This window comes from Lycorma delicatula, chromosome 1 (assembly GCF_047948215.1).
Source record: "Lycorma delicatula isolate Av1 chromosome 1, ASM4794821v1, whole genome shotgun sequence".
NCBI lineage: Eukaryota > Metazoa > Arthropoda > Insecta > Hemiptera > Fulgoridae > Lycorma > Lycorma delicatula.
The window spans coordinates 201,494,638-201,513,417 of NC_134455.1; the positions used below are offsets into that span (position 1 = coordinate 201,494,638).

Genomic DNA, 18,780 nt, shown 5'->3' on the forward strand with positions numbered 1-18,780 from the left:
AAATAAAAAATCAACTTTTATTACTAAAAGCAAAACAGAAAAAAAGTAAAAAATTTCAGTATGACCTCATCTCAACAGAGGAACTGAAGGCCAGACGAAATATTTCGCTAGCTGTAACTTGACAACAAAACATATTCTGACAAATGTTTGTATGAATCTTTTCCCTTCTTTCTAACTTTAGAATCAGTTTTTTTTGTTTTTTTTTTTTTTTTGCTTGATGATAAGGCCACATAAGCTTGAAGCTTGTGCAAGAGATATGGAAATGGAATTTTTGTAACATATGAAAAATGCAATGCCTGACCAGGATTTGAACCTGGACCTCCGAAGAAAGGCCAAGGCACTAACATCCAAAATTATTTCTCTTTTCTCCTGAATCACTAATATATATATAAGAAACTCTCATTTTTCATAATGTCATTTTTTTTTAATAAGTTGTATTTTACTGGAAATTATTATTTCTTAAAGTGCCATCATCAATTCTTTTATAAAGAACACTATTTTTTTTTTTTAATTACAAAAAAAAATTAATAATCTAAATGTCAAAAATCTCTACAAAAATTCTGCAAATTCCCATATTACTTTAATTCTTCTATACAATTAATTGAATTTTATTATCTACAATCATTATAAACAATAAGCTTTACAGTCCCTTCTCTATTTAAGTAGATATTCATTTAAGGTGGATATTCATCTTCAAGGAGTAATAGAGGTTATCATGTTGACTTCACTTATTAAAATGAATACTGATAATATAATTCAATTGAAAGAAAGAATTAAACAAAAGCAATTCAGTTTTTTTTAAATTAATTATAATTATTATAATCTAGACATATATGTAACTTTAGAAATGTATTATTCTTTATAGAAGTGCTGATGATGGAGAGGTACCTCCTAAATATTCACTAATTATATTATTACACAAAGAAGCAATTATATTTGAAAAACTGTTCAACAACTACAATATTTCTCCTTGATATAAGAAAATGCAGAGGTATAAAAACCTGTGCATTTGTTCACAACATCCAACACAAAATCAGGAAAACAGAAACCAAATCTAAGTTCGGAAATGATTCAAGTTAGTGAAATCTACGTATAATTCTAAATTATTTTGGTCATAAACTAAACAAATTCCAATTAAACTTAACATTTTTCTGAGATAAAACTATGAGACTGCGGTTTCAGCATTTAATTTTTATTAAATACAATTATTGAATTACATACGGTACAAAAAAAATTAATTTATTCACACCAATCGGTAACAACTTAAAATCAGCAGTATATTTACAAATAAGTAAAAAAAAAAAAATAATTTCAGTAAAATGTAATTTAATTACAATATTAATTGGTTTTATTACAGCTGAAAGATTTATATACAAATTTATAAATAAGAAATTAGTATAAATAAATAAATAAATGTTCTCAATGAATTTACATCATTATTAAGAAGTGCAAGTGTGATGGATCATAATCAGTGTGTAAATATGTGACATAGATAGTTGAGGGTAAATGTTAAAAAGGTACTATTACTACCAAATACAATATAATTATTAATAACTAATCGGTAAGCCAGATATTAATAACTAACAATGCTATATATTAAATTAACAAAGAATATAAGACAACATTCTAACAGGTGTCAATTATTAAATGAACAAAAGCCTCATAGGTAAACAAAATTCGCACTCAAGAATTTCTCAGAATAATCAAAGAAAAACATAAAATTCTAAACAAATCAACGATTAATTTTCTGAATACTCATAACTTATTCTTCAAACACCTGATGAACTCTTATTGGAATTTTAACTAATGATTTATTGGAATTAATGAATAATATAAACAGAATAATAATTTAATTATGACAACAGATCTTAATATAAAATTAATAAAAGAATAGTGTTGATGAGAAGTATGTGATGTAATTAAGAACACTGAAGCAATGTACAAAAAAAACTGGTACACAAGGTTTCTTTGCTGTTGCTATTTGCAAGTGATTTAAAGACCAGAGTAGTCAGTGGAACTTGAATTACAGAAATAGTGCTGCTAGTTAAGTAAATAAATGATAAAAAATTAAGAATTCACTCAGGGTAGTTGAAGGGTATTATCATAACAAATCAATATGATACCAAGAATAATAATATAAAAGATACATTGTTTTAACAAATAATTTCTAAATTTTTAAAATGTATAATTATTATTCAAACAGTAGCAATATACTGAGTGATCCATTTAAAATGAGACATTGAAAATGTCTTATATCTCAAAAACACATTGTAGGTAAAAATATTTCCTATTAAAGTTTTTCCATTTCAAGGAGGAAATATGTTCACAACCTATGTTGCCCTTGAAAAGGTTGAATAAAAGTTATTTCAAGGTCAAATTAATTTTTTTTTAAATAGGAACTATATTTTTTTTATTGAAGAATCAAATTCCTGGAAAAAACCGATAGTTTTTACTTATTCATCTTCAGAAATGCTGTAGGCCTATAAATGGTGTTTTTAGTTTGATTAGGTCTGGCCCAGCTGACGAGTTACATCAAACTATGTTAAAATTTTAAATAAAAAACAATCAATGCTAACAATAATGAAGAAGAAAAAAAGAAATTGAGCATATAAACACCAGCAAACATTTTAAAATAGTCTAAAAGTGAAGTTCAAGTTGCAAATGACATTTGTCTAAGTAAACGTATTTTCAGCGTCTTCAATTAAATTTTGTATTACTTTGTTACTCTAGTAACTATTAATAAATATTAAATTAATCAATTTTTATTTATAAGAAATTATGGAACAATTTACAATTAGAGAAAAATTGAGGTAATGTGGGGACCAAAAATAGGATCCATCAAAATACTGTGACAACAGAAAACAATGAAATAGCAATGGCTGCGGTGGTCATTGTAGCTCCCCATGTTAGTACAAGAAGAAACTCTAGTATATCAAAAACCATTGTTCTGGGAATATTAAAACACCTAAAATTCCATTCGTACCATATCTCACTGCATCAGAAATTGCATGGCAATGACTTTGAATTTTGTTGATAGGCACTAGAAAAAGTACAGGTCCAACATTTTTTCTTGTTCCATTTTCCAATAAATCAGGTTTTACTAATAATGCAGCAGTAAAGAGATAATATTAATTACTGAGCAGTGCAAAATCCACAGTGGCTAAAGGAAATAGAACATCAATGTCAATGGGCTGTCAATGTTTGGTGCGGAATCTAAGGCTGTACATTAATCAGACCGCATTTTTTCGATGGAAATTTTAACGGAGAGAAATACACAATTTTATAGAAAATCAGTTGCCTTTACTGCTTAATAAACTACCCTTGGAAAAGAGAAGAATGATGTTCTAGAGTAATTTTGGGCTGCGAATACAATGATTGTTGGATTGGTCGAGCTGGTCCAGTTCCTTGGCCTGCTCGTTCCCCTGACATTATTCCACTAGATTTATTTTTATGGGGTTACCTTAAAGAAAAGGTTTTTATCAAGACGTACAAACTACCCCTGAAAACATGAGAGAGCATATAACAAACACCTGTAGAGATATCAAGAAAGAAACTATTAAATGTTCATGGGTTGTTTTTAAAACATATCAAAAAATGCATAAGTAGAAGGAGACACCACTTAGAACATTTTTTGCTGTAATTTATGAAGAGTAAGTTTTTATAATAATTTTAAATAAGAGCATTAAAAAAAATTTAAGGTATCAGTAATTTATTAAACCAAATATTTTCATGCAGTTGACATAACTTAACTGACCAAAGCATGTAACACATGTTGGCTATGTACCATACCAGTATGTATTATCTGATTAAAAATAATCATTAAAATGTAAATGGATTTTATTTAGTTTAATCCTTTAATTGGTTGTTTTTTATTTAAAATTTATCATCAGCTGGATGTAACTCATCACCTGGCTCAGACCTAATGACACTAAAAACACCAATTTATAGGCTAACAGCATTTTAAAGATGAATAACTGAAAAACTCAATTTTAGGAAAAAAATTTTGAAATAAAATCTTAATTTTTTTCATAGATTTTGATTCTGCTATGAAAAATATAAGTCCCTATTTAAAAAAAATTAAGTTGGCCTTGAAATGACCAAATTTGACCTTATCAAGAACAACATAGGTTGTGAACTTATTTCCCCTCTGAAATGGAAAACCTTTAATAGGAAACATTTTTTTCCAAATATGTGTAGTTTTTGAGATATAGATGTGTCTCAATTTAAATGGACCACCCAGTCAGTATATACATATAAAATTAACACTTTTTTTTTGGATGGTTGCTAAACTGAATGCAAAAAAGCTGAGAAAAAAATCAGCAAATATAATCGTTAGTTAAACCACTATTTAAGAACTATGTTTACAGTATCTGACAGAAAAAAACATATTTAATAGTGTTATCATTAACTTCAAAATACTGAAATTTTCATCTAAGGAATGTAGCATTCAGTGATTATATTAGATTTTTAATTGTTGGATGCACATCAATATTAATAAAAATGATAGGGATAGCTTTTTTAGTTATTTAATCATTTGCTTTTGAAAAAATACACACTAATATCAGAAAAAATGACTTTACTTAAAATCATATTTAGCAATCTGCAATATATAAACAGGACATAACGCTGTATATGAACTAATATATGATGAGTTGCAAAATGTTAATGTAACAATCAGTAGTATAAATAAATTCAGAAATAGCAGAAATGAAGAAGTAATAAATAAAAGGACCTACAGTAATAAGGTTTTTCATGCAATACCTAAGTAAACACTTTTCAACACCTTAAAATAAAGAGCAGTAAAAAATTAGAAAAGAACATTTAAAATAACATATAACTTAAAACATAAAAATTAATAAGTATAAAATACAACTTATAAGAGGAAAGCAAATTTAATTTATTATTAAATAACAGCTGATACAGTAGCACGATTTAAAAATATTCTACTCAATAAACCAACAAACAATTTTATACGGAAATGAATTATGAAATTTTCAGCTGATGGTACCATAATAAGTTTTCACACAATATTGGAATGAAATACTGTAGTACAACAGAAAATAAGAAAAAAACAAACAATCACATAATTCAACAGGTAATTAAGCAAAAAATGAATGTTAATAGTTGGGACTAAACATTTTAATTCATGAAAATTAAACTTTTCAATAAACTTCTCACTACTGTAACAGTAGAGGACATAGTCCTTATCATTAAGGACTAACAAAGACCCACAGGAAAAAATGTTGTTGATTATTTCATCATATTGATACATACATACAAAGATCATCAAGTACCATTCAGTTCTTTATTAATAAATACTATTTATAAAAGATACACACAAAAATAATGAAACAGAGTCTAATTTTGGTAAAGTAAGGCAAATTGTTACGGATCTGATAAATGATTGGTTGTAACAAATGATTGATATGTAGAAACTTTAAGAATGTATATTATATAATAAAAAAGATATAATATACTGGCTATCCATTACCAAAATTTGGTATGTAAATTCAATCTTAATCATATTTTAAACATTTTAATTCAAACACTTCAAAACATTAACAACTGTTCCAAATCAATTCAAGTTTAATAATACTTAACACATATAAAACTAAAATTTAACTATGTAATTTAACTTTGAAAATCAACCATGAAATGTAAAAAAAATTTTAAAGATTAGAAATAGGCAATTCAGTCAAAAATGAAATGATAAAAATTAAACTTTTATTTTTAATAATTGTGCCATGAAATAATAAGAAAAAATATATAAAACAGAAAATCAATGTTGTTTTGTAACACCTAAAATTTGAATTATTTAATAATGAAAATCTTCAAATAAACCTGATTTTACATAATTTTGTTATGTCTCATGAACAAGGTGTGAAATTTCTAACAGTAAAAAAATTTGTGACAGAACATTACTAATCTAATCTTGGACCACTCAATTAAGAAAGTATGCAAACAATCTGAGAAGTAGAATAATTTAAGGATTAATTAATAAGTACTCAGAAGTACCATACAAGAATGCAGTTGAGACATAACTAATAATTACCCATTTATTCATACTGATCATCACATAAACTGATACCTAATTATATATCACCCTACTTTTTAATAATGAGTAAGACAGTCAGATTTTAAATTAATTTTTCCTCCTAATACCTAATGGAGGAACTCTCCATTTGAATAGAAAACCTTCCTACACCTGAGTTAGGAAATATCCATTTGAGTAGAATATTTTCTGAATCGTACATTATCTAAGAAATTACCCGTATATAATAGCTTTCAAGCTATTAAACATGTACAGGTTTTGTTTTATGTTCTTTTTACATATAAGATAAATTATGCAGTATAAAAAAATTATTCATTCCAAAATTCTAATTAATTTGCTTTGCTTAACTTTACACAGTACATTTTCATTATTTACCTCTTTTAATTGGTACCAAACTATATGTAGTTACATAATTGTAGGCAACAAGGCAAAAAAAAAACAAAAAAAACACTTGTAATTTCATATTTTTTGAGTACATTAACAGTAAGTTGTTCATACACTGACACACATTTTGCAACTTATCTATAAGAATAGAAACTAAAAAGGCATATTATGAAGCAATTATGACAAAATAGATCATAAGTGACACTTAACAAAAGCAATGATGTAAATGATGTAAAAGCAAAATTCTATAGCTGCAATGTAATTCAGCAAACCAGAATTTAATGAATTTTCTTTAGCAAAAATAATTCATAATTGTTTAATATAATTTGTAAAACCCGAATGTTGCCCAAAAACTGAGTAGGTGAAGAAAAATAAGTTTAAATATAAATTTGTTTATACAATTTTTTTGTGAATAATTAAATTACTAAATGTAATGCAAGCAATAAATTGAAACAATACTTTATAAATTATATAGCAGTTTTTTTAAACAACCATCATGTACAGAATCATCATCCTGTCTAATCTTCTTATGCAGCAATTAAATTACATAATGTTCTACTGTAAGAATGATAACTCATTACCTACAACAAAATCTGGTTTTGGTAATATACTACCTAATTTATCTCTACATTTAGCAAAATTCTGTTCACAACAAAAACATTTATAGAACACTTAAGATTCTATTAATTAATTTTTCACAATAATATAATCCTGAACTAGTAACATCAATTGCTACTAAATGAATGTAATGCTGTGATATTAATTTTACATAAAAATGTATGCATCATCAAATGGGATTCTTGAGAGAAATGGATAGTGAACAAGCTCCAAGAATGGGAGATAAGCTACAAACAATGAGTTCCAAACTGAGAAAATAGCTCACCATCAAGCACAGATGGAGGATCTGTTTTCATTAAATACTAGTGATGCTAAGCGATAGTGGAGTGATTTGTCATCTTGAGACTCAGTACTAAATGAGCTCTGCTCAAACAATCTTGCAGGTTTAGGCAGGTTTCTTCCTAAAAGCTAGGGAAAATTGAGCACAGAATTAAGTGAAGGGGAAAAGAAACTACAGCTCTAAGCTATATGAAACAGTTGTTTTGTTATCAACCAAACAGAGTTCATTAAATTCTGTCAGAAAGGCAGAACAAGTCACACTTTGGGAAAACAAGAAAAAAGTAATAATAGCAATAATAATAATAACATGAATAGACACCACTTCTGAAAAAAGGTTTTAGAAGAATGCAACAGTGTTTTGTAGAGGTAATAGGTATTAGTGATGAGTAAAAGAGATAATGGAAAGATGGACTTAAAAGGGACAGAGAACTTACTACTTAAATGTATAATAAGTACAAGTAGAACAAATGCAAGGGATAGAAAAAAAAATTAAAGAAAGTGTTATAATTATTATGAATGAAAACTCAAAATGTTTGGTAAGGGAAGTATTTAATACTTTCACATTATAACTAGAACAAGTCTGAGAAAGCCATCAAAATTTGCCATTCTGCAGAAGAAAGAATGTATGTATGTGATAAAACAAGTGTAATGTTAAATAGTAAGCAGGTAAACAATCTCTATGAATGAGTGTAATCATAAATTTAATACTAATTACTGTAATGATAATTCAAATTGCATTAAATTACAAACCACACACTTGGAAATAATATAAAAAATTTTAACTTAAAAAATTACTTTTTTTCTAATCGAGCATCATTTTATGCATTAAATCTACATTTTTTACCACATACTGATGTATTTCACCTCCAGCAAATAGCACCAGTTATTTACGAACTGGTGAAGTAGAAATTTTTTTGCAAAATCAGTCTAAATAACTACACTCTATGTTGTATTCATGCATACAACTCCCCCATCAACATAAGTCACATGAATATACAGAACAATATACTTTCTAAACTGAAAAAAGGTGTAGCTTCACTTGTTAAGGCTAAAAGGAAGTGAAGGAAAATTTTTCCTTCACTTCCTTTTGTCAATAAAACAAGTGTCAATATACACGTGTTATTCCTTGTCAATATACAAGTGTATATTGTCAATGTTCCGAGGTCAATTAAATAAGCAGTGGATTAACTTACACAAAAATTTATGAAATTAAAAAGATCACAATGAATCATTTACAATGGCTAAAAAAATGTTTTAACAATAATAGATCACAAAATGTCAATGTAAAAGTGAACATTACAATAACAGAAAAAGGATTCTTTGTTTTCAAAATCCACAAGTGAAAACTATGGTTTAACAAATATATGAGAACTTGCGCAAAGTGTTGGGAGAAGGGCAACAGAGCATTTCATATGTTTGATAATAATAACATTAAAAAAAACAAGAGAGCTATAACTAATATTACACTTCTATTAAATAATACTTACCCCATTGATGGGGGTGGTCCAGTTACTCTGACTAGAGGTGGAGGTTGAGGAACCATCTGTGCTGCTTGAGACATTGAATGTGGCTGTAACAAAAAAAGGTTACAAAATACATTGAAAACAACCTTAATCATAAATAAATTTTACCTGGAAAATAGTTAAATTAAAATGACTTTTTGAAGTTTAAGAAAAACACTTTTTGAGAAGTTGTTTTTAAAATAAAGTTCCAAAGTTTAAACTAAAATTAATATTTCACCTTTAGAATTGTAATTAAAAATTTCCTGTATAATTTGACATAATTAATACAAACTGAAAGTAAAGTTTTTTTCTTTATATTTCATAAAATAATTTTTTAAAGTACATCTTAATGATTTAAAGAATATGTAATGGGACTGTGAATTCATTTATGTGTATGTACATTCACGGTAAAAACTGTAACAATTATAGCACAATTGGACAATAACAAGTCGCTTCCGACAGCAGCATAGCCATCCATCATCTTCAAGATAAAAAATCCCACATCTGATGCCCTCCTCCCTAAATCAAATACATGGTTATATTGATTTCCTATATTTCCTCTAAACTTGGCCACTAACAAAGACTGTGACTCCTACAAAAAGCCTTCTCTGTTTTGCAGTCTGCTAAGTGTGAGTCTAGTTTCAGTTTCAGTGTAGTTTCAGTTCAAAATGTATTTCATAGGAATTTTAATTGTGATTCTCCAAATGACAATTGCATTTGCCAGTGGTATAATAATCAGTTTGAAACAACTGGATGTTGTTTACAGGACAAGATGTCTGAAAAAAATTTTTCCTGCACTGATATAAAAAATTTAATAAGGGTTGGCCACAAACTAGTATACCAGTGATGAAAGTGTACAATTTTTTAAGGAATTGCTTAAAATTTGTCTAAATTTTATCTTAGTGGAAAAGTTAACACACACAATGAATGTATCTGGGGGGGGGGGTCAGAGAAAATCCCCATGAACTCTTGCAATACAAAAGGGACTCCCAAAAACAAAATGTTTTCTGTACAATATCCCAATAGGAAGCCTATACAGGCCAGTCTTTTTCTTTTCTTTTTTAACAGAGAAGTTGCTTATTTGAATATGCTTTGAACATGGCTATTTCCTCATTCACAGGGCATAACAGAGAACTTCACTTAAGCAATAAGATGCACCTCCACACTGGTGTTAACTCTGTACACAATTGGTCATCATGGATCCAATGACAGAGCTTGTTTGCAGGGGCCTTCACAGTCACCAGATCTGATCCCATATGATGTTTTGCTTGGGATTATAAAAACTATCATGTGTATGTGTCCCCCGCTTCCTACAGATCTTCCCAATTTGAGGCATAGAACTGAAGCAGTTGTCGCTTCCATTACTCCAGATATGAAAGTTAAAGTATGGGACAAACTCTCCTATTGGTTGGACATGATGAAACATGTTCACATTGAAAACTTGTAGAGAAAAACAGTAAGAGTTACTCTTTCATTTTATTACTGCGATTCATTACTGTAAATCAAAGTTAAGAGACATTAAATAGCTTAAAAACTCTGATATTATTTTTTATACAACCTGTATAACAGAGAAAAGAAAGTGTAGGAAACATTTATAATTAAATGATGAAGATGCAGTCATAAAAAACTTTGTGATTATTTACTAACGATCACAATGGGTTACACTAAAACAATGGATATGCAAATACAAAATTGTAAAATTTTTTCTAAAATTTTAAAAAGTTATCATTTAGAGTTACAAATCCATAAATTTATAGTTTGTAAAATACTAATATTAGAAGAGTAAAGTGTGAACAAAAATTACATTAACTTAATCTGAGAGTGCTTTAAGAGTAAAAAAATTAGATTGTTCGGAATAATTCCAAAATTTGAGTATGAGCTTTCTTAAGTGGTTAAAAAATGCAATCAAGAAGAAAAAATCACTAAAGGTTTCTTATTCAATTTTTTATTTATGTATTTTTTTAAATCTGCATTTACCAGATTTATTTTAAATTCACCGTTTAAATTTTTCAATATTATAAGGATCATCTACTAACTTAGTGCACAGTTCCTAAATGACAGGATTTTTTATAAAACATGAAATGAACCTAAAGAAGAAAAAAAATCACAAAAAGTTACAAGAATTTTATAAGCGATTATTTACATTTAAAAAACAGTGAATTCCTTGATAATTAAAATTCAGACACAAACTTAATCATTTACAAAGTCAGGGTACCACTGCTAACTTCCTTGTTCGGCAAGCAGCTAGCAGAAGATTTTTTTTGCAAAAAATTATTTTGATAAAAGTAAACAGTTAAATGGTAAAATTATGCTTAAAAAAGTTAAGTATGTATTTAAAATAAATATTTAATTCTAATTTAACATCCAACTGAATGTGTCTATGTATTAGTTATTCAATTAAGTAAACAAATGCAAAAAAAAAAAAACATAATAATGATCAAAATTTAAGTGATTAAGCTGTTTACTTTATAAACAATAAAAGTTTTTCTTAAAATATTGTTTGCTCTCAGACCCCTGCTCAGTCAGTCAAAACTGCAATGAACAGAGGAGCCAAATGTTCGTCATTTTCTCAATATATGAGAATATGTGAGCAAGGATAATTTACATCATCGAGCAAACTTCACAAACACTTTTTAAGATGATACTGAAAGTATAATTATGATGTAATTACTGAATTTATCTACTTCAATTTGAAAAACAACAAAACATTAAACATAAACGAAATGTGGATTAAACATGATTGAAATGTAAGTTTCACATTTTATTAGTAAAATGACTAACATAAAGATTTGCAGAAATGGTTACTAGAGAGTAAAAAGATAATAGGGGAGGTAACAAGGTAACAGTATGAAGCTACACCATCGAAGGGGGCAACTGTTAATTTTTCTGCCACCTAGTTAGTTCATAATAAATTGGATGTCATAGTACTACTATAAAGGTCATCATAAAAGAATGGTGGGGCTTAAGATATGAATTAAAAACAATAATACTTACAGATATATGGATTTTTTTCAAATCCTCCACCTTAAACAAATTTGATAATTAATAAATTTTATCTCAGCCTACCCACAAAGTTTTACTGCAATTCTTTATTCAAAGCTTGGCTAATGAATGCATTAAAGTGCAAGGATGTGCCATCTGTTGAAAATAAACATTTTTGAGTTCATTCAGTTAAAGAAATAAATATTTGCTTAATATATCAAAACAAACATTTCTATTAATCATTTTTTCAATTAAGAAAAAAATTGCCCAAATAATGATTTTTCATTAAATCATACTAAACATTTAATTTAGGAGTATGTCGCAAGTTTCAATTTTCATTCAGATCCCCATATTCACAAATTGTCTACTAACATATCCACTAAAGTAAAAAGTACTTTCAGCAGTAAAAATTACATCATTCAAAAATTGTTTTCACTAGTTTTGTCTAAAATTTCAATATTGAATCGGAAATACTTTTTTTTTTATATCAAGTAGTTTAATTTCTTGCAGTAGCTGAATTAATTGTATACACACAAGTGCAATCTTCTATATAGAACTTTTATGAATGGTTATTTTGGAATTTGCAGCTCGATGCTTTGACAAGCGATGGATTTATTAGAGAACTTCCGATTGCAGATTGACTAACTCTTCTTTCAATACTTTCTTCTGATACTGGTGGCCTTCCAGACGATTTTTGTTTACGAAGAGATCATGTTTCTTTAAACTAATTAAACCAACAGTATATTTTTTCATGTGGTGACTACTCCTTTTTGTGCTCATCGAAATGCACATTAAACTAAAATTAATGACTTTAGTTTGATGTGCCACAAAACACAGTTTTTTATTTGACAGAAAAAGTAAATAAAGAGAAATGCCTCACCAATAGTAAAGAGACTAATGCAGAGGTTAAAATGGATATTACACAAACTTTCAGATGGAGGCTTTCAGTGCAACCAAAAGAATTTCTCAAAATGTCGTTAATGCATTGATCTAAGCTACTAAAACCCCACCTTTCTTTTATGAAGGTTCTGTACAATAATACACAAAAGTACTAGTAAAAATATCACAAACAATAAAATTTAACAAATATGAAATCGGTCGTTCATAATACTGTACTTTTGTATTTCTAGATAAACAAATGCTGCTAGGATATCACTACATACTGAGAAAGTTAAAAAAAAAGTTAATAACGTTACAATACATACATTTATATGAAATCACGTATCTACAGAATCTAGGAATACCTTAAAGGTCCAATATTTAGTAAAGGAAAAATCCTGATATTTATCTGCCTGAGGTACACAGAGCAGAATGTATACATACATGAATAAATACAGGCAGCTGATGAATGAAGGGACTGAGCTACTCTCAAGTATAAGACCCCTATTACAAGTTCCAACAGCCTCCACCAAGGATAGTGAGTGGAGTACAGAGCACTCTATTGTCCTGGAGAATAGAAAACTGCCCCCAAAAACCCTACTACAATACAGAAGGCAAAGAAAAACCACTATATTAAAGATCTTAGTGATAATTTCTTACATTACACTAGAATGTTGGCTTCTGTTAAATATTCCGTAGTTAAAATAGCTACACACTCAGATTTCCAGAAGCAACTAAAGTTAAAGGACCATTGAAATACAAAAACTTGAAATGTCAAGACTTATTACAGAGTGAAAATTTAGAAAACCTCAACAATGAAATGGATATTTTAGGACTGAATGAAGTAAGGTGATGAAAAGGAAAGGTGAAATGAAGAGCGGAGACACTGCCATATCCTATTCTGGAAAAAAGAAGGGAAAATATAAATGGCAATAATAATTATGACAAATGAAGTAGTAAAACAGATCCAGAAAGTATTTTATATAAATGATGGATTAAAATTGTTAAGGATTGGATTATTTTCATTATTTAGTTATAATACAAATGAATATGCCAACATCAAATTATGAAGAAAAAGAAGATACTGATGAGCTGAAGATGCAATTAAATTGTAAAAAGTACTGCCATAAGATACTGATGGGGAACTGGAATGCTGTGATCATAAAAGATGAAAAGGTTAGAGTGGAAGGAAAATTTGGCTTAGGATAAGGAATAGAAGAAAGAGATTAGTTGAATTTTTGCAAGAGAAAAATTTATTTATAATCAGCTCTTGGTTTAAAAACTATAAAAGGAAGAGATATACATGGGTACCCCTCTAAAACAAAGCTTAGTCAGATAGACATCTTAGTTGATGAAAAATATAGAAATGCTGTGACGAAAGCCATTCGAATTACCAATTGCATATATCAATAGTGATCATATGTAAATTTTTATGGAAATCAGAATAGCTTTAAAGATATAGAGAAAGCAAAGGTAATTAAGAAATGGAACTGAAAATGAAAACTAGCTAAGGCAATTAAAGAATGCAAAAAAAGGAAATGAGAACATAAAGAGACCTGAATGAGAATAAAAAAAAACTATGGAAAAACAACAGAGGAAGAAGTAGATTATTACAAGGGAAACAGAACCAAGAAACCATGAGTAACAACAGAATTTCTAAAGAAAGCAGAAGAAAGAAGGTGATAAAGAATAAAACAGGAGAAAATGAAAAAGTGACGCATCACAAATTAAACGGTGAGTTTCAAAGGGAAACACAAAAAGCTAGGGAAAGGTGATTGAAAGAAAAATGTAATGATATTAAGGATTTAGAAAATAAATAACAATACAATATGATATATAGGAAGGTAGAGAACATCACAAGGGATAAACGGAAAGAGAATGGTAAAATGAGAAAAATAAAGGCTAAAGATGGTAAAATGTTATATAAGGATAAACATGGAAGGATTACATGGAGGAACTGTATGTAACAAAAGAGAAACCTGAGGAACTAAACTTAGAAAAGTAATGGGATTTAAAGAGGATGAAGGGCCATCAGAATTAAAATGTGATGTACAGAAAGCAATTTAAGAAATGAAAAATAAAGTCGACTGGAGCAGATGAAATTCCCATAGAATTTTATAAATGCTTAAACAAGGAAGGAATGGATTAAATAGTTGAACTGTGTAAATAGGACATACGATATGAGAGAATGGCCTTAAGACTTCGTGAAAACAATAATGACACCAACAATGAAGAAAACTGGTACAGAAATTGTTCAGAACAAACAATAAGTTTAATAGCCCATGCTGATAAAATACTGTTAACAGTCCTAAACCAAAGTTTGGTAAGAATAATGAAAGAGAATGCAGGAGAGGAGCAGTTTGGTTTCAATAAAGGGTCAGGAACCAGAGATGCAATCAGGCTACTGAGGAAGGTTGGAAAGGGATAATTAGAGAGGAAGAGGAATGAGTCTACATTTAAAATAGATTTAGAAAAGGCCTTTGATAAATTCAAATGGGAGAAAATGATGGAGGTTCTTAAAGAGAAAAAATTAAAATAGGAAGACAAAACATTAATTAAGGAATTATACATGAGACAAACAGCAGCAATGAAAATAAGAATATGACTCATTGGACGGGTCTAGTTTGAGATGTTGGGTAAGGATGCTGCCTCTCTCTGATACAATTCAACATTTATACTGATATGATAAGGAACAAATTACAAGAAAAAGAAGGAATAAGTACAATAGGACAAAAAAGTAATATGCATAAAGTTGGCTGACGACACATACATGCTTCAGAAATTGTTAACAGCCCTGGAGGAAGGCATGAAAGAGTATGCAATGAAAATTAATACAGGAAAACTAGAGTAATGAAAGTAAACAACAAATAAGATTTAGTGGAAAAACAAGTGAAGGAAAAGTAAAAAATTACAAATATTTGGATCTATGGTGAAAGAAGACTGAAAGAGCACAATGGGAATAAAAGGAAGGACGGCAATGGCAAAGGAAGCCTTTAGTAAAAAGAGAAAATTCACATGTAGCAAAAATCTGAGCTTAGGAAGAGGTTAGCCAAATGCTAAATATGAATGCTACTTCATATGCTACATATACAACTGAAGAGTAAGTAAGTAATAAACAGGACTAAAGGAAGAGCACCTATCCAGGAAGTGCAAAACTAAACTCAATTCATTAAGTTTAATTGTCTACATGAAACTAACCTTAAATACCTTTATTTCACTTAAAATATTAAACAAAAATTAAACAAATTGATTTGAATAACCACATTTTCCAAAAATACAAAAAAGTTCTGAATTTAAAACATCAAAATATGGCATTTAGTAAAAGTCTCAAATAAATAATATTGTTCATATTCTAAGAAAGTAACATTTAAAATTAAACCATAACTGAATTAAACTAAATCCCCCTTTAAAATGCTTATTTTCTGAGAAGGGAAAATTATGTAATGAAATAAAAATAATGTGTATGATGAAACATAGGTAAGGAGGGGTTTACTGATGAAAAAAGCAAAGCACAGAAGCCAGAAATAACAAATAATGATAATATGATATAAGTAAATGAAACAGAATAATTAAAGACTGACCGAGGGGTAATACTGAGGCGGTTGAGGTTGTGGTGCTATACTCGACCTCACTTGGTATGATCTATTTGCTGTTGCTTGGTTCATCTACAAAAACAAACACATAAACAATTAATTCACAATGAAATGAAAAACAGGTTACCAGCAAAAAAAATACCTAAATGCAAAGTTATTGGAAAAACTAACATTTGCAGACTTAAAAGCAATAAATGCAAAATGAGTTACTTTTCATTTACACAAATACAACAGATAAAAATCATTGCACCTGAATGTAAAAAACACATAATGCTTGTATCAATGAAAATGAAATAACTGAAAACACTGTGAGGAAAAGATCAAACAGCCAATATACTACATAAAAAAAAAAAAATGTTCACCAACACACCCTTCAAGTTAAATTAATAACACAATCCAATTACATCAGAATTTTTTGGGGCCAAAAACCACCCTAGCATCAATTGTTAGTGGTCAATACTTTGTACTTAAAAAAAAATTAAACCCAAATCCAATCAGAAGCTTCAACTGCAAAATAATGGCTCTGAAAATCCCACTCAAAGGCTACAATTCTTATGGAAAAAATAACCCCAACAAATTAAATACACAATTTCTTTTCAAAGAAAAATTATCATTTTTTCCATAGACGGTTCAACAACAAAATATATATTAATTATATCAAAAGTAGCACTAACTACAACACCGAATGCCAGAAGTAATGTCACAAGGTGACACGATGTAGCCAAAGGAAAACAGTTTAGCTTAAATTATTAGCATTTCAATAAAACTAATCTCAGAGATATTCAATTATTGGGATTATTAGGAAACAATCAGGTTAAAAGAGGAATAACAGTAATATAGTTTACCAATGTTCTTGTAATTTAATATTTAGTTTTATTCTCTTTTCAGTTTTAGTTTTTCTTCTTACAGCACTTTCATAATATACAACTTCTTCAAATGAATTTAAAAATTTAATGTTGTGTTAAAATATTATAGTTTTAAATAACAGAGATAAACTAGCTGTCCAGTCATGCATGTTACAATGGAAATCAGAATAAATTTAATTTTTTTTAAATTACAAGTGGCTGAGAGATACTGAGTTTTTTGCTTACTTTATCTGAATCCTATATAATATTTTTATATTATATTACAATTTTTTAATATGTGTACATGTTTTGTAATTGAGAAAATAATATACTATGAAAGTACTTGACCAACAAGAGAAAAAATAAGATAGCAAAAAAGATTATACATACTTAAAAACTTAACTTGCTGATAAAGAATTTAACAAAATTTTACATAACTATAACTGAACAGAACAGCACCGTCTAATTTCCTCTAACTTACTTCTAAGTATCTAAAACAACCTACATGCTTTATCATCAAAAATGTACTGCTGCATAAAATAAATTCATACAAAAATTATGACAAATTTACTTGTTAAAAGGAAAAATAGAGATAAATTCTTTTGCAGAACAAAATTAGCTCCTTATTTTAATGCAGAATATTTTCTCATAGGTACCACCATTTTTTAGAAAACAAAATATATTTTAGAAATATAGGAATATGAAGGATAAAAGTACCAGACTCTGTAGTTGACTTTAGTACCTTCTTCAGGAAGGTAAAAGGAATAATTCTGCAAAGTTTATTTTCTATTTCTCTAAATTCCAAAATATGCTCATATCAATGAAATTAATTAAGAAATGTATTAAAGAATGGTAGATGACACAAACATTCACTTTAAAAACAGAGAAATATAAGAAAAAAATTAGGAGACATGTTTAATTAACAAATGGTCACTAGTTAATGGTTTAAAAGTTAATGGTCACTAACAATTTTTACAAATCCCAATGACGTGTGTAAAAGATTACAGTAACAAGAAATTACAGCATAACAGCAATGGACAGGTTGTAATTATAATGTTAAAAATTGGTATGGCATTATGCTTAAAGGTATATCACCATGATTATTTACTGAAACTAACATCAGTATATTTTTCATTTAAACTAAATATAATTTAGCCGATGCTAGTAATTAACATTTACTTCTGACAATGTTGGTTTTTAACAAAGTGAGCAGCTTGGGAAGCATTAACAAAAGATGTAATAGTGGAATAAAAGATGCTGATAATTTTTGTTTAAAAAATATTAAAACAAAAACTGTTATTCTTTTAGTGATAAAATTATTAATATAAAACAATGTTTTTAATTCTGAATGAATATTAAGTGTACAATAAAAAAGTTGAGTTTGTATGTGACAGATTCTGAAATCTAAAGTAGTTAGCAATAAGATACAAAAAAAAAAAAAAAAACACCAAATTTTTTAAACTAAAATCTTTTTATTTGTTAGGCACTAAATGGTGACCACAAAAAAACGTTTAAAATGCTTTAAGCATACACTAAACAATATAATGGCAACAATATGACTGCTATTTTCTAATATAATAATAAGAGTACCAGAACAGTCATGGCATGTACATAGAAGCATAAAATATGTAATTTGAAAAACAAAT

General features: G+C 28.3%; 1 protein-coding gene across 5 annotated transcripts in view; it reads right to left on the reverse strand.

Annotated features, from left to right (window-relative positions):
- Positions 1–18,780, reverse strand: part of LOC142327528 (uncharacterized) — a 186,265-nt gene that overhangs the window by 40,110 nt on the left and 127,375 nt on the right. For 3 of the 5 annotated variants that reach the window (XM_075370675.1, XM_075370684.1, XM_075370668.1), the window contains exons 4-5: positions 16,278–16,361; positions 8,821–8,903 (exon numbers count right to left, since the gene is read on the reverse strand). In XM_075370675.1, coding sequence (XP_075226790.1) covers positions 8,821–8,903; positions 16,278–16,361 — 167 coding nt within the window. The remainder of the gene's footprint in view (positions 1–8,820; positions 8,904–16,277; positions 16,362–18,780) is intronic. The other 2 variants (XM_075370701.1, XM_075370692.1) reach the window with 1 other exon arrangement.